At 38.4% G+C, this 27,641-nt stretch overlaps 1 protein-coding gene across 4 annotated transcripts; it reads left to right on the top strand.

Annotated features, from left to right (window-relative positions):
• The first annotated feature begins 30 nt into the window (after positions 1-30).
• RAD51AP1 (RAD51 associated protein 1) lies at positions 31-26,550 on the top strand. 4 transcript variants are annotated; one of them, XM_082738706.1, is made up of 9 exons: positions 31-212; positions 2,826-2,875; positions 6,794-6,935; positions 9,871-9,980; positions 11,368-11,454; positions 11,964-12,113; positions 18,800-18,964; positions 22,673-22,822; positions 25,678-26,550. In XM_082738706.1, the coding sequence occupies exons 1-9, from the start codon at positions 196-198 to the stop codon at positions 25,812-25,814; spliced, it is 1,008 nt and encodes a 335-aa protein (XP_082594832.1). In that variant the 5' UTR covers positions 31-195; the 3' UTR covers positions 25,815-26,550. The 4 variants fall into 4 exon arrangements, with proteins under 4 accessions (XP_082594832.1, XP_082594831.1, XP_082594833.1 ...); XM_082738705.1 differs by having other exon boundaries at positions 22,670-22,822; XM_082738708.1 differs by having other exon boundaries at positions 91-212; positions 6,794-6,942; positions 22,670-22,822.
• The last annotated feature ends 1,091 nt before the right edge of the window (positions 26,551-27,641 follow it).

Genomic DNA, 27,641 nt, shown 5'->3' with positions numbered 1-27,641 from the left:
GCAATGCCTTGGGAACAACGAGAGCACGCAGCTCTTCTCAGAGCGCATGCGCAGCTGCAAGAATGGCTGGTAATCATTGGAGGGCTGGTGGCAGGGGGCGGAGAGCTCCTGTGTCTGGTTTTGGGCGGGAATTGAAACCGCCGCTGTTGCCAACAAGAACTTGAAAGCTGCGAATTTTCAGCCTAGGAGGGGGCCATGGTGCGGCCTGTGAGGTGAGTAGTTCGTGACAGCGGCGGCGATGGGGAGAAAAAGCAGGAGGACGCTGTAAGCAACTTCGTCTACACATGATTGAGGGGAAAGGGCCAAATAGGACGGCGGGTAGCGACGGTGGGCTGGGATGGACGGTTTCTGGGAAGCTGTCCAGTGTCCACTGAGAGTCCCCCAATCCGTAGAAGTATCCTAGCATGCTAACTCTTTCCTTCTCTTTGCCTCCCTTCGCAGCTATTGCGGATTCTTTTACCTACCCATTCAAATAAGCCCTGGTTATGTTAACGTTGGAACAGCGCTTTACATTTCACCTAGCTCCTGCTTGCGTGTTTTTTCATTTTTTCATTACTACAATTCTTTGATATAGCAGTTTAGATATCCCCGTTTTTATCGATTTAAACTCCTAGGCTTAAAGGACAATTCAGCTGAGTCACAGCTAGTGAGTGGCAGGGTAACACTCAAACCTAAATCTTCTGGCTCTAGATCCTCTGTACTTTCCATTATACTGTTTGAAACTATTCCCCTTCTTAACTACAGTGGAGTGCTGTGGAGGCCTAGAGTCAGGCACTCATTCAGAGAGTTTACTGGTATACTGTACTGATTGTGGGGGGTTACATTCCAGTCAAGGGGTCAGGTTAGGGGACCACAAATCAATACCGCAAAGTGATGGAGAGTGAGCAGGAAAAACTTATTTTAAATAGTGTAGTTAGGATGCACCTCTCTGCAGAGATAATACATGATCCGAGACATGAATGATGAGAATGAGCTAGCCAGTGAAAATCTGGGAGAGTCCAGCTAGTGGGGACAAGAGCCAAGGCCCTGAACTTGACTATATTTAGGGACAGAAAGAAGGCCCCTAAAGCTGTAGCATTAGCAAGCAGTGGAGAGAATTGTAGATTAGGTCAGAGAAATAGGTAGGGGCCAGAGTAGGTAGGACCTTGTAGGCTCTAGAAAGGAGTTTAGATTTTATTCTATGTAGAATGGGAAGCCAATGGAGAGTTTTAAGTAGAACAAGGAAATCTAATTTTGGCTTTATAAAATTCACTGGATCCTGTTGGAGAAAAATGGAAGATGGGGTGACAAGAATGGGGACAGGGAAACCATCATATCATTGGATAGTGGTTTGGAGTAGGGTATTACCAGTGGACATGGAATGGGGCAGATAAATTTGGGATATATTTTGGAAATATTGCTGACAGAACTTGTTGGTGAAGTGAATGTAGAGGTAAGGGGAAAAAAGAATCAAAGATGATTTCACAGTATTTTTGGCCTGAGCTACTTGAATGGATGATCCTTGTACTAATCAAGGTAGGGAAGACTAGGAAATGGAACAGCTTTGAGTGTGGGGGATCAGGAGTTCCATTTTGAGCTCACGAAGTCTGAAATGGATTTAAACACCCAAATAGCGAAGACATAACCCTCTTGTCTGGAATAGCAGTTGTCAAAGTACTGTCTACAGACCCCTAGTGTTCTCTGAAACCCTGTAAGGAGGTCCATGAGGTCAAAACTATTTTCATAGTAATCCCAAGACATTGCTCGCTTTTTTCATCGTTCTATCATCTGGACTGCAGTGGTGGCATAACTGCTGGAGCCTCAGCACAAATTAAGACAGTGGCACAAATATCTTTGTATTCATTACTGCTGCACATTCAGAGTACAAAAAAAAAAAGAGAGAGAGAGAAAATGCCAGTTTCACTTAAGACTGTGTTTGATGAAACAGTAAGAATTCTCATATTATAGCTCAACTGTTGAGCGTACTTCTTTTATTAAGAGGTTTTATTATATTTTACTATTATTCAGTCTTCAGAGTTACTAAAGGGGTTTTCGTATTTTATTCAGCTTTCAAATTCTTTAACTTCAAAGAGTAGGAGAGTGACACAGTTACATATGCACAACATAAGCTACTTCTATAGTGGTTGTCTTCAGGGAAAGCACTTGTGAGACTGAGTTGGGAGCTGAACTGACCTCTTTTTTCATAGAACACCCATTTTGTTTGAAAGAACTGGCCTACTAGGTTATTCACACTTGTATTTGGCAGAAGATAGACAAGAAAACCACAATGCTGTTTTATTTAGTACCTAGGGGAAGGGGGAAGAAAGTGAGTTCATTTTTTTCCACTTTGAATATCACTTTCTTCTAATCGCTCTCTAAAGTAGTAGAATTGTTTCAGGTGGCAGGTACAAGTCACTCACCATTGTTTCAGTGTCCAGTGCATAAAGAACATTATTTAGTATTGTGGGGAGATTTAAAAAAGAGAGACAATAGCTTTCAGTGTCAAGTTTATAATCTAATAAGGAGACAGAATGCACTGTTAAAGCATACATGTTAACAGGAACTTATAAGTGCCCCACAGCAATTAAACAATATGTAAATTGTGTTAATGATATTGATTGTTTTCACTTTGATGGTTATCTGAATACATATTTTCCTTATCAGATATATCAAGTATAGTTGTAATTATTTCAGCTAATGCTAAGTTCCAACTGTAAAATCCAACTCGTGTTTCAAGTTTAAGTATTCTTAAGAGAGTCAAAACACATTTTCCTTTACTCAGTGGTCTTAAGGATTGGAGGTGGGAAATTGGCATTTGTGTAATTAAATTTCTCTCTTGGTCATAGGCATAAGAAACCAATCAATTACTCACAGTTTGAGAATTCTGACAGCGATGGTAAGTGGAGGTTCATATTTTTGCTTTAAAAATTTGGAAATTTATTTTCTCAGAATTTATATAACATAGAACTCTAACATTGAACATATTGTCCAGGCGTATATGAATTAGGGCTGTAAAAATGATGTTCTAAGCATTTGGGATGATTATGCTGATAATTACACTGACAAGAATTATGTAGGTAAGTGATAAATGAACAGGGCCAGGTGAGATGGCTTTTTAGATCTAGGCTATTCTAGGTTCATGTTTCTCATAGTGGGGTTTGTCTCCTCTTGTCCCTTTCCCTAAGAAGAAACACATTGTCTATTAAAACACAAATGTGTTACAGAATATAATGTGAAATCCCCATTAATGGTACAATAAATAAAATCTTATATGTGACATATTCTTTATCTATTCATCAGTCAGTGGACATTCAGGCTCTTTCCATAATTTGGCTATTGTAAATAATGCTGCTACCAAGAACCATAAGATACCTGGGAATAAACCTAACCAAAGAGGTAAAGGATCTGTACTCGAGGAACTACAAAACACTCATGAAAGAAATTGAAAAAGACACAAAAAGATGGAAGAGCACTCCATGCTCATGGTCAGAAGAATAAACATTGTGAAAATGTCCATACTGCCTAGAGCAGTCTGTACTTTCAATGCCATCCTGATCAAAATTCTACCGGCATTTTTCAAAGACTTGGAAAAACAATCCTAAAATTTGTATGGAACCAGAAGAGACCCTGAATTGCTAAGGAAATGTTGAAAAGTAAAACAGAACTGGGGACATCATGTTGCCTGATTTCAAGCTTTACTACAAAGCTGTGATTACCAAGACAGCATGGTACTGGCACAAAAACAGGCACATAGACCAGTGGGACAGAGTAGAGAGCCCAGATATGGACCTGCAATTCTGTGGTCAAATAATCTTTGACAAAGCAGGAAAAAATATCCAGTGGGAAAAAGACAGTCTCTTCAATGAATGAGGCTGGGAAAATTGGACAGCTATGTATAGAAGAATGAAACTCGACCATTCTTTTACAACCACAGACAGAGATAAACTTGAAATGGATAAAAGACCTCAACGTGAGGCAGGAATCTTACCAAAATCCTAGAGGAGAACATAGGCAGTAACCTCTTCGACATCGGCCACAGCAACTTCTTTCAAGACATGTCTCCAAAGGCAAAGGAAACAAAAGTGAAAATGAACTATTGGGACTTTAAAATTAAAAGCTTCAGCACAGCAAAGGAAACAATCAAAACAAAGAGGCAACCTATGGAATGGGAGAAGATATTCGCAAATGACACTGCAAAGGGCTGATATCCAAGATCTATAAAGAACTCCTCAAATTCAACACACACAAACCAGATAATCATGTCAAAAATTGGGCAGAAGAAAGACATGAACAGACACTTCTCCAAAGAAGACATACAAATGGCTAACAGACACATGAAAAAATGTTCATCATCATCAGCCATCAGGGAGATTCAAATCAAAACCACATTGAGATACCTTACACAGAATGGCCAAAACTAACAAGACAGTAAACAAGTGTTGGAGAGGATGTGGAGAAAGGGGGACCCTCTTACACTGTTGGTGGGAATGCAAGTTGGTACAACCACTTTGGAAAACAGTGTGGAGATTCCTTAAGAAATTAAAAATAGAGCTACCCTATGACCCTGGAGTTGCACTACTAGGTATTTACCCCAAAGGTATAGATGTGGTGAAAAGGAGGGCCATCTGTACCCCAATGTTCATAGCAGTATTTACCCCAAAGGTACAGATGTAGTGAAAAGAAGGGCCATCTGTATACCCCTGTGTTCATAGCAGCAATGGCCACAGTCATCAAACTGTGGAAAGAATCAAGATGTCCTTCAACAGACAAATGGATAAAGAAGATGTGGTCCCTATATACTATGGAGTATTATGCCTCCGTCCGAAAGGATGAATACTCAGCTTTTGCATGGACGGGACTGGAAGAGATTATGCTGAGTGAAATAAGCAGAGAGTCAATTATCATATGGTTTCACTTACTTGAGGATCATAAGGAATAATATGGGAGGATATTGGGAGATGGAGAGGAGAAGTGAGTTGGGGGAAATTGGAGGGGGAGACAAACCATGAGAGACTGTGGACTCTGAGAAACAAACTGAGGGTTTTGGAGGGAAGGAGGTGGGGGTTTGGGTGAGCCCAGTGGTGGGTATTAAGGAGGGCACGTATTGCATGGAACACTGGGTGTGGTTCATAAACAATGAATTATAGAACACTGAAAATTAAAATTAAATTTCAAAAAATAATGCTGCTATAAACATTGGGCTGCATGTATCTCTTTGAATTAGTATTTTTTTGTAGCCTTTGGGTAAATACCTACTAGTGCAATTGCTGGGTCATATATTTTTCAGCCATAAAGAAGAATGAAATCTTACTAATATGCAACGACATGGATAGAGTTAAGTTAAATAAGTGAGAGAAAGACAAATACTGTATGATCTCACTCATATGTGGAATTTAAGAAACAAAACAGATGAAAATGTCGGGGCAGTGGGGAAGAGAGTCAAACCAAGAAATACACTATTAATTATAGAGAACAAACCGATAATTACCAGAGTAGGGGTGGGTGGAAGATGGGGGAAATAGGTGATGGGGATTAAGGAGGGCACCACTTGTGATGAGTGCTGGGTGTTGGTTATAAGTGTTGAATCGCTAAATTCTAATAAATTAATATTACACTGGGGGCGCCTGGGTGGCTCAGTGGGTTAAATCCTCTGCCTTTGGCTCAGGTCATAATCCCAGGGTCCTGAGATCGAGCCCCGCATTGGGCTCTCTGCTCAGCGGGGAGCCTGCTTCCACCTCTCTCTCTGCCTACTTGTGATCTCTGTCTGTCAAATAAATAAAATCTTTAAAACATTTTTTTTTTTTTTTGTCAGAGAGAGTGAGCAGAGGCAGACAGAGTGGCAGGCAGAGGCAGAGGGAGAAGCAATCTTCCTGCTGAGCAAGGAGCCCAATGTGGGACTTGATCCTAGGATGCTAGGATCATGATCTGAGCCGAAGGCAGTTGCTTAATCAACTGAGCCACCCAGGCGTCACATAAATAAAATCTTTAAAAAAAAAATTAATATTACACTGTATGTTAACTAACAGGGTAAATAAAAACTTGGAATAAAAAAAAAAGACCTGGAAGAAAGTTTAGGAATAAGCTATACTCTATATGTGATTTTGACATATTTTTTTGTCTCTGCTATTAAGAGAATTTTGGTCAGAAAGTGTGAGAAACGTTCAGTTAGATTACATTATACTTCAAAGTAGGTTTTGCATTATTCAGACCACCAGAGCTTTCTGTGAGTCAAATGTTTTAGTAATCCTGAGTTTTGAAGGAATCTGTTTTTTTGCTTTGGGCTCGACTTGGAAGAAAATAGTAGAGACTCTAACTTGTAGCTTTTTATTACTGTCATCAATAGGTCAGTAGATTTTTATAAATTGCCAGTTGTGTTCTAGACATAGTGGAGGTGGGGGGCAAGCCACAAGTTATCATATTCCTACTTGGGGAAGCTTGAAAGAGACAACATGTATTAATACTAATGCTGCAATTAAGACTACATGTGTCAGAGGCTATGCACACGTGTGTCATGCATGAGTGTAAAAGCTATAGCAACAATTTTATGTTGAGTGTCACTGAAACTTTATCAGTTTTTGCTAGACTGGTAATTTAAAAATAAATGCCACTAAAGCAAAGTTGAAAAGCATGAGTGATAATAAAAGTAAATAATATGCCAACAATACTTTTTACATTGTGGCAATTAAACAAGTTTCTTAATGTTTAAAACTTGAATGCACACTGTAATGAATTTCAACTGCTCAGAAAATGTTTTTATTTCTTACTTATGAGAAGCAATTTCATAGACATTTATTTTTGATTCACACATAAATAGATGACTTTGTTTCTGCAACTGCACCTTTAAATAAGAAACCCAGAACAACACCAAAGGAGTTGAAACTAGAAACACGGAAACCCAAGCTGAAGAATCTCCAGAAAGAAGATGTCCCACTACAAGAGAAAACACCTAAAAAAAGGTGAGAGGTAAGACATAGAGTAAATATATATTAGATATGTTCATATAAGAGAGAGACAGATTCAAACTCTTGGTTTAAATTATTACTTGAGCAGGGCCTAGGTATTATTTTATTTAGTGGGTGTAGGAGAACAGGGATGTAACATTCATCCCCTTCTGACTTTCTGCCTTAGAAATTCACAAACATGTAAGGAAATGCTCATTTAAGTATTAAGACAATCATAATTACAACGTTTAGGAGTTACAGCTTACTTTGGTAGGACTCTGTACCTGTCTCTAAAGTCCTCAAGTCTTATAAAGGTACTTTGTTAAAAATTACATTTGTAAGGATAATTTTATAAAAATTAAACAATGTATTTTTCTGTAGATAGAAGATATTTTCTCTTTATATTGTTGAGAGTTGTCCAGCGCTGAGAAGTTCCTATAGTTTGTAGATGAATTCTGGACTTCCATTAGTTAGTACCGAAAGAGAAAAGAAAATGATGGAAGCAAGTACCGAGAGGCCCCAAACCTGTAGAATGGAGACGAGATGGGCTGAAGGGGAGTATTAACAAATGGAAGGTAGGGCATGATATGGTTCACTGCTGCAAGTGTGAGAAAAGTTGATTAACAAAGAGAAATTTACTCCACGTTCTTTTTCTTTTTTCTTTTTTAAAATTCATTTTTGTTTTTGAGCTGCTTATACTACATTTTTTTTAAAGATTTTATTTATTTATTTATCAGAGAGAGAGAAAGCGTGCACAGAGCAGGCAGAGACAGAGAGAAGCAGGCTCCCCGCTGAGCAAGGAGCCTGATGTGGGACTCGATCCCAGAACACTGGGATCATGACCTGAGCCGAAGGCAGCCACTTAACCAACTGGGCCACCCAGGCGTCCTCTTGTACTACATTTTAAATACAGTGAAAAAAATAACCTACAAATGGACAAGAATATTTTCCAGTCATATAATTGATGGGGGATTTGTATTCAGAATATATATAGAACTCTTACAACTCAATAGTAAAAAGACTAATAACCGAATTTACAAAATGGGCAAAGGATTTGAGTAGACATTTTTCCAAAGAAGTTCTACAAATGGCTAATAAGCACATAAAAGATGACTGACTTTCTTAGCCATTGGGGAAGAGCAAATCAAAACTGTGGTGAGACAGTACTCCGCACCCATAATCAAAAACACAGATGGAAACCACTGTTAAAGAGGGTGTGGAGAAATGGGAACTCTTACACATTGTTGCTGCGAATATAAAATTGTGCAGCCACATTGGAAAGCAGAGATAGCAGTTCCTCCAAATGTTAAATACAGAGTTATTTTATAACCCGGCCAAAGTATATACCCAGGAGGAATGAAAACATATACATACCCACACAAAAACTTGGACATGAAGAAGGTTCACGGCATTATTCATAATAGCCAGAAAATGGAAGCAATCCAAATGTCTACCAGCTGATGAATGGATAAATAAAATATGGTCTCTGCATACAATGGAATATCATTCAGCAATAAAAATAAGTCCTGATATATGCTACAACATGGATGAACCTTGAAAACATGCTGAGCAAAAGAAGCCAGCCATGAAAAGTCACATGTATGATTCCACTGATGTGAAATGTCTAGAGTAGGTGAGTCCGTAGAAAGAGAAGGTAGATTCGTGGTTGCCAGGTGCTAGGGAGGACTAAGCAGGGAGTGACTGCTAATGGATGTAGGGTTTCTTTTTGGGGTGATGAAAATGCTCTGCAATTAGATAGCAGTGATGGTTTCTCAACTCTGAATGTACTAAAAACTGCTGAATTGTACACTTTAAAAGGGTGAGTTTTATACTATGTGAATTATATCTAAATAAAACTTGTTTTTAAAAAAATAATAAATTCCTCAAGGTACATCTCAGTATTTCACCTTTTTTTTGTTTTAAAGATTTTATTTATTTATTTGACAGACAGAGATCACAAGTAGGCAGAGAGGCAGGCAGAGAGAGAGGGGGAAGCAGGCTCCCTGCTGAGCAGAGAGCCCGATGCAGGGCTCGATCCCTGGGCCCTGAGATCATGACCCGAGCTGAAGGCAGAGGCTTTAACCCACTGAGCCACCCAGGCGCCCCTCAGTATTTCATTTTTTATGTAACTTTTTTTTTTTTAATTTTTGAGTTCTTTTCTTACATAGCACTTTGAACCACCTTGAATAGGAGATATAATAATCTGCATATATAGGATAATTATTAGTATCTCTTATTTCCCTACCCTCCTCGTTAATTGCAGACTCCTTGAGGGTACTTTTAGTATTCTATCTAGTGCATGCCTCATACATGGTAAGTACTTGGTGACATAGTTGTTAAAACTGAGATTGGGAGGAACAGATATTAAAAACCAGTTTAAGGGACGCCTGGGTGGCTCAGTGGGTTAAGCTTCTGCCTTTGGCTCAGATCATGATCTCAGGGTCCTGGGATGGAGCCCCACATTGGGCTCTCTGCTCAGTGGGGAGCCTGCTTCCCCCTCTTTCTCTGCCTGCCTCTCTGTCTACTTGTGATCTCTCTATCAAATAAATAAATAAAATCTTTTTAAAAAACTCTTTAATATAAGAGCTATAATACTTGTCTAAAGGAGGTGTGAGTGAGGTAAAGGAAGATTTCTAAGTGGACTTTTGAGCCAAGTCTTTATTCTAGGTTGAGCAGGTACTTAGAGTGGGTAGTTAGGACTGACATTATGCAGAAAGGAAGCAGTACTTACAAGGGCACTTGCTGTTCCTCTTTTCAGTCTTTTGTGCTAGATGTAATATGACATTACTACATATTAGCAGTGTTGTCGATTATGATTATGATTACTGTTTAAAAACGTTTTTGTGAGATTGGCAGCTCTTACATAGTAATTCAGGAATATTGCAGATTTTGCTATTTGGTTGAGATTGATGTTTTTAAAAACTCATTTTTATTTGTGTGTCCACTTTAGGATGGCTTTAGATGACAAGCTCTACCAGCGAGACTTAGAAGTCGCACTAGCTTTATCAGTGAAGGAACTTCCAACAGTCACTACTGATGAAGAAGAGGCTCAAGATAAAAGTAACTTCATTTTCCATATATTTATCTTTATAACCTTAATGTTTCTGTCATCATTTCTCATTTCACAGAGGAAAGAATAAAATGTTAACGCCTGGGACAACAAATGGAGCAATTTGTAGAGGGCCCAGTTACATCCGGCTATTTATTCTGATGTGTAAATCTCTGTACACTCACACATCTTTGCTTAACACTCACTGTCAGCTTGCGGTCATGGACTATGAGCTTGGGTGTTCAAGTTACATTTTTGTTTACAGTGGACGTTTAACCTCTTGATCAAATGAATTGGTCTATACAGTCCTAACAATCTGCCTGTTTTCTCTCAAAATTCAGATCAGTTAAACATGACCTGATGGTGGTAATTTTTATTTTTTACAACGGTTAAAGATACTAGTTTGGTTAGCAAGCTCAGTGGACATAAAAGATGTGTGACTTGTGGATCTCTTTGGGTTTTTCTCCTTCAATTTTTCTGGCAACTGTGCAGCAGATGGCAATATTGATATTCTGGAGAGGCAGAAATCCTTATTCTGGAAAAGATAGTCAAACTGTTAAAATGCTTTTTGGATGAAGTTGTTTGGCTTAACTTATGCTGGAGGATATTTTTAGTTCATTAGCTTATTTAGGAGTATAGATGTTTAAATCAATATTGCCTCCAATTTGGAAGTTATTGCGAATCTGTTGATTAGGGAGCCATTTAGTAATCAGGAAATTGAAGAAATGTAAAAAGAGAATTATCTTATACCCAAAAATTGAGAAAATGAAATTCATCTCTCTTCTGTAAGAGAGGGTAGAATACATGGCAGGATTTCCTTGGAAGTACCACTTCTCATAGATGAATGCACTTTATAGCAATGGGTTTTAATAGTACCAATTTTCATGACTGAAAGTCCTCTTGAAATACTTTAGATCATTTTAAGGCTATTACATTGATTGAAGAGGTTCCGTTAGTAAGAGCATGTATCTGCCTATGCGGAAATGATGGCTAATATTTATTGACTATTTCCTATGTGCTAGGCACTACAGTAAAAAAATTCCTACATGTGATCGGTGTTTAATCACCCACAATAAATCCAATTATTCCACACACTGTTTTTTTTTATCTCCATGCTATAGATGACAACATTAAGTCTTAGAGAGGATAAGCAACTTTCCCGTGGTTGTACAGCAAATGTAAGTGATAGAGCCTGAATTTAAACAGAAGTCTAAGTCTTCCTTTCAGAGCCCAAACTCCTAACCATATGCTAACCTTTCCAAGGTAAATCACTGTGTTCTGAGTTTGGATCATTTCTCTGTATCTGGGGACTTTTACATCGGAGCACCAATTTTCCTCTTTCTGCTCCTTGGCTGGTTAAAGTGCATCTGTATCTTTTTCCTTCTTCCTTGTCTTTAGGCACTGAAAAATGTGGCAGCAGCAGAATCAGAACAGTGACTAAGTCTCCCCATATCTCCAATTGCAGTGTGGCCAGTGATTATTTAGGTAAGTTTTGATAAATAATATTTACTTTTTCTATCAACATTGCTATTTTTCTGGCTTTTATTTAAACACTGCCACTGTAGCTAGAACCAAGATCTTTAAATTTGTCAAGGTTCCCTTCTCCTCTTCTCCTTTGTTGCTTTGTGTTTTAGTAGTTTCCTTCCCTCTTACTACAGACCCATTTGCCTTTTCTTTCCTGGGGGAGGGCCATGACGACTCCCGGATTTTAGCCAGTAACTGTTGACCACGAAAGAAAGGGGCTCCAGTTTTTACCATTTCTTGGGGAAAAGCCTCCTCAGTTGAGTCTCGCACGTATCCTTAAACTGGACTCTCTCGTCAGGAGACTGATATACTGGGATTGACCCAGGTCAGACTCTGTGATCTCTCAGAAGCAGCGGAGGGACGGAGCAGGGCACGTAAAAACAATAGATGTGGTAGAAGTCTATCCTGCAGTTCTTTCAATATTATCTGTGACAAAACGTTTCCCGTTGGTTTTTACACCTCTCCTGAAGATTTGGATAAGATTACTGAGGAAGATGATTTGCACGGTGCTCAAGGGAAAAGAAAAGCAGCATCAAAAGCTGCGGTACAACAGAGGAAGATTCTTTTGGAAGGCAGTGATGGCGACAGTGCTAATGACTCTGAACCAGACTCTGCAACTGGTGAGTTACAGCCTACCTCAAAATTAAGCCTATGGAAATTCAGTCAAAAGTTCTTAGAGACCATTAATGTATGCGAGGCACTGTGCTAAATGTTTGATATGTGCAAATTTGAGAAACAAGCAGGACAGTCAAATTCAGCTCTGCCATTTAGGGAGAAAGCTTTACGTGGAAGTGACCTTTTAGTTGTGCCTTGAAAAATGAGTAGCATTTAGGCAAAATACCAGGGCCAAATAGCATTCCTGACTGACAGAAAGGCATAGATAAGCACACGTAAACAGTGGCATAGATAAGCACACATATAAGAAGTCAGTGAGCCTGCGGGAGAGACTGTTATAGAAGAGGCTAAAGGGGCAGGTGGGCACAGGATCATGGAGGGTCTCAGGCCCACTCTGAGACGTGTAGACTTTTTTCTGCAGGTAGTGGAAATTCATGACATTTTGGGGTTGAAGTGAGATGAAACCTGTATTTTATTGTGATAGGTCTCAGACTCATTCAGAAATTAGGGCAGATGAGAAGCATAGTAACCATGACAGGACATCATTATTCATTATTCACTAAAATGAATAAATCCATAAAGTTTTGCCAAATCAGGTGATATAGTTTGACAGATTTTAACATGCTCTTGACAAATGATTTTGTTCATCTGCATTCTGAAATCTTTGAGTATCTGTTCTGTGCATTATATTCTGGAAACTAGGAATATAGCAGTGAACAACAACAAAAACCAGAGCTCTCTTAAGGAGTTTAAATTCAAGTGAGGGAGCACAGACAATAATGAAATGTAGAATGTATCCAGTGTCATCATAGAGGAGCCCTGAAGAAGAGGAAGGTAGTATAGAGCCGTTTTACATGACCTGGGTCATACCGAAGCAGGCGGTCTCGGGGTCCTAGTTGGAGAAACACAGACATAAGTGGAACATTCGAAAGCAGGAGCCAGTGAAAAAAACACCCTGGAGAAACAGTATAGGAGAGCACGGGCTGAATGCTTCCCAACTTAAAGTTACTGAATACAAAAAAGCCCCAAATGATAAAAATAACCCCTGTCAGTTTTAGTGCTTTTTCAGGGTGATAATCATAGCACTTCTAGAATGTTGTTGTCGTTATCTGATGCACGCTTGTCAGAGCAATCCATAAACAGGTTTAAAGTTATGAATTGCAAGCTTACTTAGCATGCCAGTGAAATGAATTTGTCTTTAATAATGGTTCAGATTATTGAATTATTTACTAATGGTTCAAATGTTTGCTTTTTCTGTGGAAATGAAATCACTTGCTTTTTGGCCAGGTTTATATGGATTATGTTTCAGGCATGATAGAGATTCAAAAAGAGAAATAATTGTGTTATTTGCATTTGAATTTCAGATAATAGCTCAAATCCTTTTATAAAAATAAGCTTTTATTGAAATTGTAATTTGGATAGTGACTTTATAGTTGCTTGTATGCCTTTAAAAGTAGTTAAGATCTCTAAAGATAATACACAAATAACCAAAAAGCATATGAAAAGATGCCCAATGTCGGGCATTGTATTGTATTAGGGAAATACAAATCAAAATCACAGTGAGCTGTCATCTCACACCCATTGGAATGTCAAAAACCAGAAAATAACAAGTGTTGGTGAAGATGTGGAGAAATCAGAACCCTCGTGCACCGGTAGTGGGATTTTCGCTGTGAAAAACAGGATGGCAGTTCCTCAAGAAATTAAAAATATAAGTTATCATATGATCTAGCAATCCCACTTCTGGGTATGTATCCCAAAAGAATTGAAAGCAGGGTCTCGGACTTCTGCACACCCATATTTATAGCAACATTCTTCATGATAGCTAAGAGGTGGAAGCAACCCAAATATTCATCAGCGGATTAGATGAAAAGAGAAGGATCATTGTGACCCTCAGTAGAGAAAGAAAAATGAAATTTGGAGAGAGCATAAGACTTCTCTTAAGGACATCTGAAGATTCACAGAATCCATAACCCCACTGTTTGGGCCTGCCAGATTTGCCAATATGGTATGTTAATGACTTGAGATTCTGGGAGCTCTGTTTTCCCACCACCAAATTATTTAAACTACTTTCTTTGTTGCCTGATGATGATCAGTTGGACCCCATCTTTAGAAAAGCTTGATGGAGTTTAGCCAGCTCCTACCATTTATCATCTCAAGCCAAGAAAAGAATACACGCACTACTAATACTGTTGGATATATAGGAAGTTTTGTCCTCCTAGAGTCTGTATTTTGAAATTTTGGAGAAACTCCACTACTTGTCCTCTCCACCTAGATCCTTTCGGAACTCCAGATAATTATTTGATTTTACAAAGTACTATTTCTAGCAGCCTCCATGTGGTCTGCTGGCATTATACAGCTACTTCTATGTAACCCAGTAATCATTATGAGAATATGTAGGTTGATTACTCTTATACCTGTTTTTAAGTTTTTATTTGTGTGTAAAGACAGAATAAGGAAGTCGCAATTTGAAGATCATAAAGATGTTAATTTAGGCAAAGACCATCAATGGAGGGCTGATGAGGACCTTCACAATGAGAGTTTGGGCAGCTGAGCCAACTAAGAGTAGGACAGATGTTATGTGCTTTGTGAACTGATACAATATGGAGTACAGAGCATCACTCATGAAGTGATCACTTAGGAAAAAAAAATAAGGTGAGCATCATTCTAATTGAGCCTTGAGAAAATTCCTACTCACAGAGTAAGCTACGTGATATCATGAGGAAGAAAACAGACAAATCCAGAATGCTGGAAGTTCTGTAGGACATCTGACCTGGTTACTTCAACATCTCAGAGGCATTGGGGTGAAAAGGGAAGGGATACTGCTCTTTTTAAAAGTGATTAATATTGACTGGGTAGAAGATGATACCAAGAAACTATTGTTGATACTGTAAGATATGATAATGACATTGTTGTGTTAAAAAAAAGTGCCCATATATATATATATATATATATATATATATATATATTTATATATATATTTATTTATTTATTTTCAGCATAACAGTATTCATTATTTTTGCACCACACCCAGTGCTCTATGCAATCTGTGCCCTCTCTAATACCCACCACCTGGTTCCCCCAACCCCCCACCCCCCGCCACTTCAAACCCCTCAGATTGTTTTTCAGAGTCCATAGTCTCTCATGGTTCACCTTCCCTTCCAATTTCCTCTAACTCCCCATGTCCTCCATGCTATTTGTTATGCTCCACAAATAAGTGAAACCATATGATAATTGACTCTCTCTGCTTGACTTATTTCACTCAGCATAATCTTTTCCAGTCCCGTCTGTGTTGCTACAAAAGTTGGGTATTCGTCCTTTCTTTCTGATGGAGGCATAATACTCCATAACGTATATGGACCACATCTTCCTTATCCATTCGTCCGTTGAAGGGCATCTTGGTTCTTTCCACAGTTTGGTGACCGTGGCCATTGCTGCTATAAACATTGGGGTACAGATGGCCCTTCTTTTCACTACATCTGTATCTTTGGGGTAAATACCCAGTAGTGCGATTGCAGGGTCATGGGGAAGCTCTATTTTTAATTTCTTGAGGAATTTCCACACTGTTTTCCAAAGAGGCTGCACCAACTTGCATTCCCACCAACAGTGTAAGAGGGTTCCCCTTTCTCCACATCCCCTCCAATACAAAAAAAGCCCATTTTTCAGAGACATACTCAGAAGTATCTAGAAGTGTAATGACCTGATGTCTCGGATTTATTTTAACATACTCCGAGCAGGGAGGTGAAGAGAAGACAAGAGAGAGATGAAACAAATGTAGGAAAGTAAATTGATGAATATTGAGTCTGAGCGGTAGTTTATTATTGTCTATTGTTATATGCTTGGGAATGTTTATGTAAATTATTTTTTATATAAAATATTATTTCCTACAGATAGGTAAGTATTATATACGGTGAGCATAACAGTGGTTATCTCTGAGTGGCAAGGTTAGGAGTAGATTTTCTTTCGCCTTGATATTTCTTTTTTTTTTTTTTTTTTTTTAAGATTTATTTATTTATTTGACAGGGAGAGACTTAGCTAGAGACAGAACTCAAGCAGGGGGAGTGGGAGAGGGAGAAGCAGACCAGTGAGCGGGGAGCCCAAGGCGGAGCTCCATCCCAGGACCCTAGGATCATGACCTAAGCTGAAGACAGACACTTAACGACTGAGCCACCCAGGCACCCCTTGCCTTGATATTTCTTTGGTGTGCTCTATATTTCCTGCAATAAGTATGTACTGTTTTATAATATAGAAAATGTAAGGAAGTTTTTATAAATACAGTACTACTACTTACTTATACTTAATATTCAGAATTTATTATTTATAAGACATGATGTTCTGACTCCCCTCCCCTGGCCTTCCCCAGAACAGAAGAATCATTGCTTAACTATCAGATATTCTTTTTTCTTTTTAATTTAATTTTATTTAAATTCAATTAACATATCCCGTATTATTAGTTTCAGTGCTCATTACATCATGTACCCTCTTTAATGTCTATCACCCAGATACCCCATCCTTTCAATCCCCTTCCCCTCCAACAAACCTCAGTTTTGTCTTAGAGTTAAGAGTCTCTCATGGTTTTCTCCCTCTCTGATTTTGTCTTATTTTATTTTTTCCCTCCCTTCCCCTAATGATCCTCTGTTTTGTTTCATAAGTTCCACATAGGAGTAAGATATGATAATTGTCTTTCTCTCGTGGACTTATTTGGCTTAGCAAATACCCTTTAGTTCCATCCATGTCATTGCAAATGGCAAGATTTCATTTTTTGATGACTGAGTAATTCCTCTGTCGATGGACTTCTGGGCTCTTTCTGTAGTTTTGCTGTTGTGGACATTGCTGCCATAAACATTGAGATGCAGGTGCCCCTTCAGATCACTGTTGGTATCCTTTGAATAAACACCTAATAGTGCAATGCTGGGTCATGGGGTAGCTCTGTTTTTAGCTTCTAGAAGAACCAAAGTGGCTCACCAGCTTGCATTCCCACCAGCAGTGTAAGAGGGTTCCCCTTTCTCTGCGCCCTTGCTAACACTTATTGTTTCCTGACTTGTTAATTTTAGCCATTCTGACTGGCATGAGGTGGTATCTCATTGTGGTTTTGATTTGTATTTCCTTGATGATGAGTGAAACACATTTTTTCATGTGTTTATTAACCATTTGTATGTCTTCTTTGGAGAAATGTCTGTTCATGTCTTCTGCCCATTTCTTGACTGGATTATTTGTTTTTTGAGTGTCGAGTTTAATAACGTTCTTTATAGATCTTGGATACTAGCCTTTTATCTGAAAAGATATTTGCAAATATCTTCTCCCATTCTGTAGGTTGTCTTTTGGTTTTATCGACTGTTTCCTTTGTTGTGTAGAAGCATTTTATCTTGATGAAGCCCCAAGAGTTCAATTTTGTTTTTGTTCCTATTGCCTTCGGAGATATGTCTAGCAAGAAGTTACTGCAGCCAAGGTCACAGAGGTTGCTGCCTGTCTTTTCTTCTAGGATTTTGATGGATTCCTGTCTCACATTTAGATCTTTCATCCATTTTGAGTTTATTTTTGTATGTGATGTAAGAAAATGGTCCAGTTTCATTCCTCTGCATGTAGTTGTCCAATGTTCCCACCACTATTTGTTGAAGAGACTGTCTTTTTTTCATTGGATATTCTTTCCTGCTTTGTTGAAGATTAGTTGACCATAGAATTGAGGGTCCATTTCTGGGCTCTCTATTCTGTTCCGTTGATCTATGTGTCTGTTTTTGTGCCAGTACTATACTGTTTTGATGATGACAGCTTTGTAATAGAGCTTTATTAGCTCTTTATTAGCTCTAAGTCTGGAATTGTGATGCCTCCAACTTTGGTTTTCTTTTTCAACATTCCTTTGGCTCTTCGAGGTCTTTACTGGTTCCATACAAATTTTAGGATTATTTGTTCCAGCTCTGTGAAAAATGTTGATTTCTAGAGCAGCTGTAGCTGGCTAACCTATCACCTGACTGGCTTGTATCATCCCATATAATACAGAGAAGAGCTTGTGGGAAATGAGAGGTGTGTCCCAAATGAAATCATACATAGGATTATCAGTTAAGATGTTGTGGTATGTTTAGTCTCTTCTCAATTCCCAATGGGTTTTTATTCTAGAATGTTGATTTAAAATGTGATTTTAAAAAGTGTACTGTTATTATTACCATCAAGGTCCTTGTTTTGAAGGAGTTGCTAATATTATTCCCTACCATTCTTCTTAATTACTAAGTTAAATTGGAAAAATTGAAAGTAAAGATTACTGATGGAAAATTATAATGATAATAGTAGAACAAACAGTTCTGTTTTCCTTGTTGTTTGCCAAATGTTATTCTAAACGCTCTACCTGTATTAACTCATTTAATCTGCACAACAACCCTCTGATGTAGGCTTTATGATGGTCCTCATTTATACATAGGAAACCTAAGCACAGTGAAGTGAGCAGACTATCTGAGGCCACACATGTACACACGTGTAAGCAGAGGGATTCCAACCCAGGCAACCATGCTCTCAGTCCTGCTGTGGCACAGCAGAGTGCGAGCTGCCCAAGAATTATAGTGCAAAGGCAGTAAAGTCAAGGCAATAGAAACCTCACTTTGCTTTCAAATTGAAGTGAATTGACACAATGTTACATTAGTTTCAGGTAGCATGGAAGCCTCACTTTTTAGAACAAAGATCAGTATGTAATTCTCTGTTTTAGGTGAAGAGTCTGAGGGCGACTCTGATTTTAGTGAGAGTGAAGACGATGACGAAGACTTCACCATGGGAAAAAATAAAGCGAAAGAAATTAAAAAGAAAGAAGTGAAGGTAAAATCCCCAGTTGAGAAAAAAGAGAAGAAGCCTAAATCCAGATGTGATACTTTGGGTAAGCTTAGTGCAAAATATTTAATTTTATAAAGGAAATATATTTGGTTTATTTAATGTGTTTTTCTTCTCTCTGCCTTTTTTCTTAACTTTTTGCCAGTGTTCACTTCTAGCTAAGGTACATAGGAGGAGGAGGGGCGGGGAAGAGAGAAAAGCAGATGAGAATTCTGAGCCCCACTACCTATGGAGCTCTTAACTAGAATTCCCCTCCCTGTGGCACTGACGACCACCCTAGACAGCTAGGGTTACCTGCATTTTACGGTGAGAAAACTGATGCTCACGTTCAATAACTTGTTGAAATTCTTACAAATAATTATTTGAGGAGCTGGAATTTGCACCCAGTTTTATCCATTTAGAGCCCAAGCTCTAGCCACTGGACCATATTTTTTCCAGACAATGAACAGGGAAGTTTGCATGATTTTCATTTCTTGCTTTCTTTGATTTGAGAACCCTTTGATTTGATTTGAGAACCCTTTTGCCACATGTTAAGGGCTTCTTTGGTTTTTCAAAGCAAATTCCGTTAGAAACCAGTTTTATAATAAAACTCGGAATTTATGACAACTTGAGCATGGAATACCTGTTTCTTATGTAAAAGAAGACAGGATATTCTTGAATTCATAATATATGATAGATTATTGTAAAATATAATGTATATTAACCTGATTTTTCTTTCCTTATTGATATATATTTTTATGTCTTAGTTCTTTGAAACTAAATTTCCATTATTTGGACTCCCCCTATTAGTCGTGGGAGCTGCTTTCACTAAAATAGCATGGTGCTGAGTACTTACTAAGAAATGACAACTAAATACTGATTGAGGCATATTCCTCCCTCCACTCTATTTTGAATTAGTGAGGTTCTAATTAATGTCTTTTTATTATTTTTTTAAATTTTATTTATTTGAGAGAGCACGAGCTGGGGGCCAGAGGGAGAGTGAGAATGAGCAGGGAGTCCAGTGGGGGGGCTCGATCCCAAGACCCTGAGATCATAACCTGAGCCAAAGGCAGATGCTTAACCAACTGAGCCACCCAGGCACCCCAATTAGTGTCTTTTTAAATTGACAAAGTCATCTGGTTTTGAGAAATTAGATTTTAGGCACAGAGGGTTTTAGAGAGAAAGCAGTGTATTAGTTTCTAAGTACTGCCATAACAAATTACCACAAACATAGTGGCTTAAAACCACAAATTAATTATTTTATAATTTTATAATTTTGTAAAATTATTGTATAATTTTGTAGGCCACAAGTTCAGAGTGGTTCTCACTGCACTAAAATCACGCTATAGGCAGGACTGTATTCCTTTGTGGAGGCCCTGAGGGAAATTTTCCTTTTCCTGCCTTTTGTTGCATCTAGAGGCTACCTGCATTCTTGAGTGATGGTCCACTTTCACTTCAAACCAGCAAAGGCAGGGACTTTCTCACATCACATCACTGATTCTCTCCATCTTTCTCCTGCTTTTGACTTTGACTTACAAGGACATTGTGAGTACTTTGGGCCATCCAGATAATTCAAGACAAACTCCCCATCTCAAGATCCTTAACTCAGTGCATCTGCTAAGCCCGTTTCTGTGCCCTGGCATTTGCAATATGGGCATGTTTGGAGCCATTCTTGTGCCGGCCACAGACAGATATGAAAAAGTCATTAACAACATGAACATATTTTATATTTTCTTTGGATGTTTGTTTATGCTTCCTCACTAAGACACACGAAAAGCTCAGAATAAAATGTCAGTTTCCACATTGGAATTTGCCATTTCAAGTCTTCTGTATACCTTGAAGCATGTTGCTTCACAAGGAAGTTTCATAAGTAATATTAGAAGTAAAACTTACCTGCTAAATTATGGGATTAGGAATCAGCAAAGAAGGATTATATTTCTAGCCCCACTAATAAGGTATTGAGTAACTTTTGAGAGTCTTTATTCAGGCACATGCTACAGTTTTTCCCTTGATAGAGAAAATCTTGAGAGCTGTGCTATCCAATATGATAGCCACTGGCCAAATGCAGCTATATTAGATTTAATTAAAGTTAAATAAACTTTGAAAGTCACTTCCGTGGATTTGCTAACTACATTTATTTCAGGTGCTTAATAACAACATGTGGCTAGTGGTTATCACATGGACAGCACAGAATTTCCATCGTAGCAGAAAAACTGTTGGACAGTGCTCATCTAGGGACTAGATGTTAACAGTAAGAAGAGTATATAATGAAAATTTACGTATTCATATGCATTTAGATATCCCTTAAATCATGTCATAGTAAGCATTATCTAAAAGTGAGTTTGTATTTCACCTCTCCTCCTGCCTTCATTTCCAGCACATCCCTCCCAAAAAAGCCCCAAACCTAGTCCCATTCTTGTGCTTATTCTCTGGGTAAATGACACCATCAGGCAATGCGCCCATGACAGGAACTTGCAAGTCATGATTATTTCTTTGTCTCCATCACCGCCTGCCCCCATCTAATTCTTAGAAGATCTCCAATCTGTTGTTCTTTCCTCCATTCACCCCTGGTTCAGGCTCTTATCACTTCTACCCTAGAGTACCTTAAGAGCCTTCTAAGTGGTCTGCTTGTCTTACCCTACCATCAGAGAGATGTATTCAGAACACAGGTTTTCCTGAGAAAAATAAGTACCTGATTGTAACTAACCAGACTCCTTCCCTGGTGTGCAAAACTCTGCATCAGTGATGTGCACCCTGTACGTCTCTCACCTTCCTATCCTTGACCTTCCCGCTCTATCTAGCCATCCTGAACCGGCAGCTCTCCTAGAACCGGCTGCATTCTCCAGCTTTGCATGCTCTTCTCCTTCTGCCTAGAAAACTTTCCTCTCTCTTTACTTTGCAGCCTTGATCTGGCTCAAACTGTCCTCAGACAACCTCCCTGTGACCTGTGAAACCTATGCACATACATAGATTGTAGGTTCCCTCCTACTGTGCATACCTCTAGAGTCGTCCTCTGTCTCATTACATTGCGCGATACACATCTCATTGCTTTTTTTCCCCTTCTTACTGGAGTCTAGTGACTGAACTCTATTAGAGTCTTAAGTTCCTTGGGAACAAGATCCCTGAGCTATACTCTTTGTAACCCTAGAGCCTAATATATCATCTCATTTACACATACTGAGGAGACCCTGTTATGTCCTGGCTGCAGGTATAGACTTGGGAGGTGGACCTTATTCCTGATCCTGGCTCAGGTACTTAATCAACTACCAGGCTACAGGCGGATTGCTTAGGCTCTCTCCCTTATCTGATAGTGGGGATAGGAATATCTGTATCAGAATTGCTCAGAGAGTTAAAAGTAATGTATGTGGTGTGGGTACCATACTTCCTTGCCCACAAATGCTCATAAGAGATGACTATTCTCAGGCTTTCAGTGAATGTAAGCGTTTTCCAAATTTATGATATTGCCTTTTTAATTTTTATAAGTTTATGTAACTTAATTTTTATATCTACATGCTAGATTTAATCTTCCTCTGTGAAAAACTTTTTCTATGTTTATATTTTTTAAATTTTATTTTATTTAAATTCAGTTAATTAACACAGAGTCTATTATTGGTTTTGAAGGTAGAGTTCAGTGATTACTCGGTTGTGTATAACACCCAGTGCTCATTACTTTCTCTCTCTCGTTCCATATATATGTGTGTATATATATGTATATACTTTATTTATTTATTTATTTGTTTGTTTGTTTATTTTATTATTTATTTTTTTTAAGAAGTGACTTCAAGAGACTCTGCTCCAGCCGCTGTGAAATCAGAATCTCAGCCTTCACCAAAAAAGGTTTCTCTTTCTTCAGAGGCCACTAGGAAACCATTACAAATACGCAGTCCTTCAACTGAAGGCAGAAAACCTAAGTGGGTCCCACCAGGTATGGCATATTTCTTGATCAAGGGCAGGGAAAATTGTCACTGGCCAATTTTTTCCCCTAGTTTTAAGTGTCATACCATATCATTACATACTTTTCAAAATCAAGGTTTTTAATTGCTGCATTTAATCATCATATGTCATTCCCTTATACTGAGCATCCAGATTGTTTATTATTTTCTCAATATCATAAATAAGTTTGTAATAAGCACAAACATCCTTATTTTTAGAAATCTATAGGCACATCCTTGATTATTTTCTTAGGACAAATTTTTAGTGGTGGATTTACAGTGTCAAAGGGTGTTAACATTTAACATTCCTCATATTTATTTTTGGTAACAAATCTTTTTTACTCAAGACCCACTGGTCACACTCTGACTGAAGCCTCAGGACCTGTACATGGTCTTCCAGCATTTAACAAATGCCCTTGCAGACTTGACTTCTCTTTGTTTTTGTTTTTGTTTTTGTTTTTTTGCTCTATAGCCAAGTCTCACTGATTCTTCAAGAATTCTTTGAGGGGCGCCTGGGTGGCTCAGTGGGTTAAGCCGCTTCCTTCGGCTCAGGTCATGATCTCGGGGTCCTGGGATCGAGTCCCGCATCGGGCTCTCTGCTCGGAAGGGAGCCTGCTTCCTCCTCTCTCTCTCTGTCTGCCTCTCTGCCTACTTGTGATCTCTGTCAAATAAATAAATAAAATTTAAAAAAAAAAAAAAAAAGAATTCTTTGACCTTCACTTACCTTGAAATTACCAAAAACCTAGTCTAGGCCCTGTCCAATTTATGCCCAAACTACCTGTGGCTTCCTAAGTAGTCCTATATCCACTTTCTCTCACCCAACCATATGCACCCTCAAGTCCAAGGAAACTGATACCGTTTTTCTTCCTTAAACACAGTGTGTGTCATCTTCTGTCAGAGCGTGTCTGTCCACTTTCCTCCCTGTCTTATGTCTATCCTCATTTTTCCCCTCTCCTTCCTAAGTCAGTCCAAATCTACTCATATCTTTTCACTTATATTTCTTGATTGGTCCACAGTGGTCACCCCCTGATGACTAGGTATTAATAGACAGATTTCAGTCTGAGTCAGTATTTTTGTATTGCTGCCTCATGTATATAGCAGTGTTATTAACAATAGCCAAATTACAGAAAGAGCCCAGATACCCATCACCTGATGAATGGACAAAGAAGATGTAATATATATATATAATGGAATATTACTCAACCATCCAAAAGAATGAAATCTTGCCGTTTAGATGGAGAACTAGAGGGTATTATGCTAGGCAAAATAAATCAAAGACAAATACCATATGATCTCACTCATATGTGGAATTTAAGAAACAAAAGATTAGAACATAGGGAAAGAGGGGAAAAAAGAGAGGAAGGCAAACCATTAGAGACTCTTTTTAAATTTATTATTTTATTTATTTTTTCTTTTCTTTTTTTTTATTGTGTTATGTTAGTCACCATACAGTACATCATTAGCTTTTTTTTTTTAATAAAGATTTTATTTATTTATTTGACAGACAGAGATCACAAGTAGATAGAGAAGCAGGCAGAGAGGAAGGGAAGCAGGCTCCCTGCTGAGCAGAGAGCCTGATGTGGGGCTCGATCCCAGGACCCTGGGATCATGACCTGAGCCGAAGGCAGAGGCTTTAGCCACTGAGCCACCCAGGCGCCCCCATCATTAGCTTTTGATATAGTGTCCCATGATTCATTGTTTGCGCCCGAATAACACCCAGCGCTCCATGCAATCTGTGCCTTCCTTAGTACCCATCACTGGGCTCACCCATCCTCCCACCCCACCCCCCTTTAAAACCATCAGTTTGTTTCCCAGAGTCCATAGTCTCTCCTGGTTCTTCTCCCCCTCTGATTTCTCCCATAAGAGACTCTAAACTATAGAGAAAAAAACTGCAGGTTGCTGGAGGGGAGATGGGTGGGGGGGGAGGGATAATGGGTGATAGGCACTAAGGAGGGCATTTGTTGCGAGGAGCACCGGGTGTTATATGTAAGTGATGAATCCCTCGATTCTACTCCTGAGACTAGTATTACATTATATGTTACTAGAATTTAAATAAAAACTTGAAATATTAAATAAAAAGCATTATTAAAAAAAAAGAGTCTTGAGACTGCATGATTACTTAATGTCTCTTAATTACTACCTTTCATCTTGTGAAATATAAGGCACATATTGATTCAACAGTTGCACACACTACTCAGTGCTCACCGTGATAAGCATAGTCCCCATGCTATGTTGTTACACTGTTACTGACTATATTCCCTATGCTGGACTTTTCATCTCCATGACTTATTTATTTCATAACTGCAAGTCTGTATCTCTGAACCCTTCATCCCCCTTATCTATTTCACCCATCCACTCCCGCCTCCAGTCAGAGGACAAATACTGTATGATGTCACTTAAATGAACTAGTATAAATAAATAAAAAGAATATTTGTCATGTTTACAATAATTTAATATTTGAAAAAATAGATTCAAGAAGTATTTGTAAGAATTGCAGTATTTTCAGAAATGCATTGGATTTTTCTGCTACTTTAGAAATTATAACTTCACTCATTTCTCATGACCAGTATTAGTTGTTCCCAACTTACCTGTTTCAGCTTTTGTGCTTAAAGTTTTGGTGTCATTATCTTGCTTTTTGAGCATGATTGAAAATTTAGGCAGTACTGTATTATTTCTTCCCTTTAATACTGTTGATTCTTTTGATCTTGTTTATAACTTGATAGAACTTGTATACCACAGTAATCCGTACCTGCTTTTTTTTTAATTTTTTGCATCTTCTGTTTTATAAGTTGATCATTGTTAAGAGATTACAAACATACTGAGCATCAGGTGATATGTTTTCTTTTAGCGACATCTGGAAGCAGCAACAGCAACAGGAGCCCACTGGCAGGGGTGTCTGTTAAGTCTCCAAATCAGAGTCTCCGCCTTGGCTTGTCCAGATTAGCACGAGTTAAACCTTTGCATCCAAACGCAGCTCATAGCTGAGTGTGGCAGGAAACAAATGTTTGATTAAGAGAATCAGGGTTTTACAATGTGTTTCTATTTAAGGAGGGTGTGTCATAATATAAAGGAATCTTTTCATGTCATGTGAATTGCCTCTGCCTATTTTGTGAAGATGTTCTTCTGAAGCTGTTCAAGACTTCAAGAAGAAAATTGTTTATAAGAATTATCTTGTGGTGTTATTTCCTCCTGAAGAATGTATTCTCTTTTTCCGGTGTTTATAATAAGGCATTGTCATTAAGTGATTGTCCCTTCGACAAAGAGGAAGTCCATGTTGCATACTGCTCTTTTCTACTAAAATGATGTTGCTTTCTAGCTTTGTCTAATTTATGGCACCTTAAGCTTCACTGTTGAGAATTTATCTGGCGAAAGGAAACATTCCCATTTTTCCCAGGAGACATTTCTGAAATCTTGAGTTACATGATCAGTTTTACTGCAAAGATGTTTCATATTTTAGCCAATATTTTTATAGTAAGAATTCAGAATTATTTTACACGTTAAAATGGTTGCTGTAATGTGGCATATGTCTCCTACTCAGAAGTAGATGTTTATTGTATAGCTACTAGAATTTCATGAGATTTTATGAAGCTCTCATTGTCAAAACCTGTAATAAAAGTGGAAGAGTCTCGGTGTGCTCTTTTCCTTGATACCGTTACATCTGTCTATCTCTGATTGTCTACATTTCATGATTAAATGAATGTTTTGCGCAAAAAAAAAAAAAGTTAAGTCTTTTTGTTGTAACTATAAGGTGGGGGGAGCTGTTTCTTAGAATCACCACTTCATGTTAAGCCAGTCTTTAGAGGGTGGCCAAGTAATTAGTCATCCCTATTATGATACATCTATATGATAGATGATATAGCTCTTCAGGAAGCTTAGATGTGAATTTGTTATAAATAAAAATAGTTATAGATATTTTACATTTTATGGTGAGAATTTCAACCAGCTCCTGATCACTGTTTAATAAGGACTCTTCAAATCATGTTGACGATTAGGGGCACCTGGATGGCTCAGATGGTTAAGCGTCTGAATATCAGTTTCAGTTCAGTCATGATCTCGGGGTCATGGGATTGAGCTCTGCCCTGAGCATGGAATCTCTTGAGATTCTTTCCCTCTCCCTCCACCTCTGCTCCTCCCCTACTCTTCAAGTTCTCTCTTTCTTTCTCTTGCTCTCTCTCAAATGCATAAATAAATAAAACCTTTAAAATCATGCTAACCATTAAAACATATAATATTATTAGTTGTTTTTTCCTTGGTTTATAAAAAATCTGTTAATGTGAAAATAAGGAATTTAGGATTATAATTAAAGTGAGCATTTGCAGGGGCACGTGCGTGCCTCAGTCAACATCTGCCTTTGGCTCAGGTCATGATCTCAGGGTCCTGGGATCGAGCTCTTTGTTGGAAATCCATGCACAGCAGAGAGTCTGCTTCTCCCTCTCCCTCTGCCCCTCCCCCCTGCTCATGCTCTGTTTTTCTCTCAAATAAATAAAAAATCTTAAATAAAGCGAGCATTTGCTTATTACTTGTATGTTTTTTTTTCTTGTGTTTATTTTTATATTGTCATATACCACCTCTCCTACCCCACTGCATCCCCTTCTTAAAACATGTATTTAGTTATAAGGTATTAAGGTGCTCTATATAGTACAGTTTAACAGTAAATATTTGTTAAGAGCCTACCCTGTATTCGGTACTGATATAACTGATTAATCATCGGGCACCAGCCTGATGAACCTGTTTCCTCTGTGTTATTCCAAGTAAGTTTGGGGGCACCTGTGTGGCTCAGTCGGTTAAGCATCCAACTCTTGTTTTTATTTT

This window comes from Mustela nivalis (genome assembly GCF_964662115.1).
Source record: "Mustela nivalis genome assembly, chromosome: 7".
Lineage (NCBI taxonomy): Eukaryota > Metazoa > Chordata > Mammalia > Carnivora > Mustelidae > Mustela > Mustela nivalis.
The sequence above is the reverse complement of the archived record's forward strand: the minus strand, read 5'-3'. Positions and strand labels throughout refer to the sequence as shown.

Excerpts from the sequence above, each read along its gene's own strand:
- RAD51AP1 (XM_082738705.1), top strand. Across the intron at positions 2,876-6,793 it reads TGAGAATTCTGACAGCGATG|ATGACTTTGTTTCTGCAACT; the intron begins GTAAGTGGAGGT and ends ACACATAAATAG. Across the intron at positions 9,981-11,367 it reads AGAAGAGGCTCAAGATAAAA|GCACTGAAAAATGTGGCAGC; the intron begins GTAACTTCATTT and ends CCTTGTCTTTAG.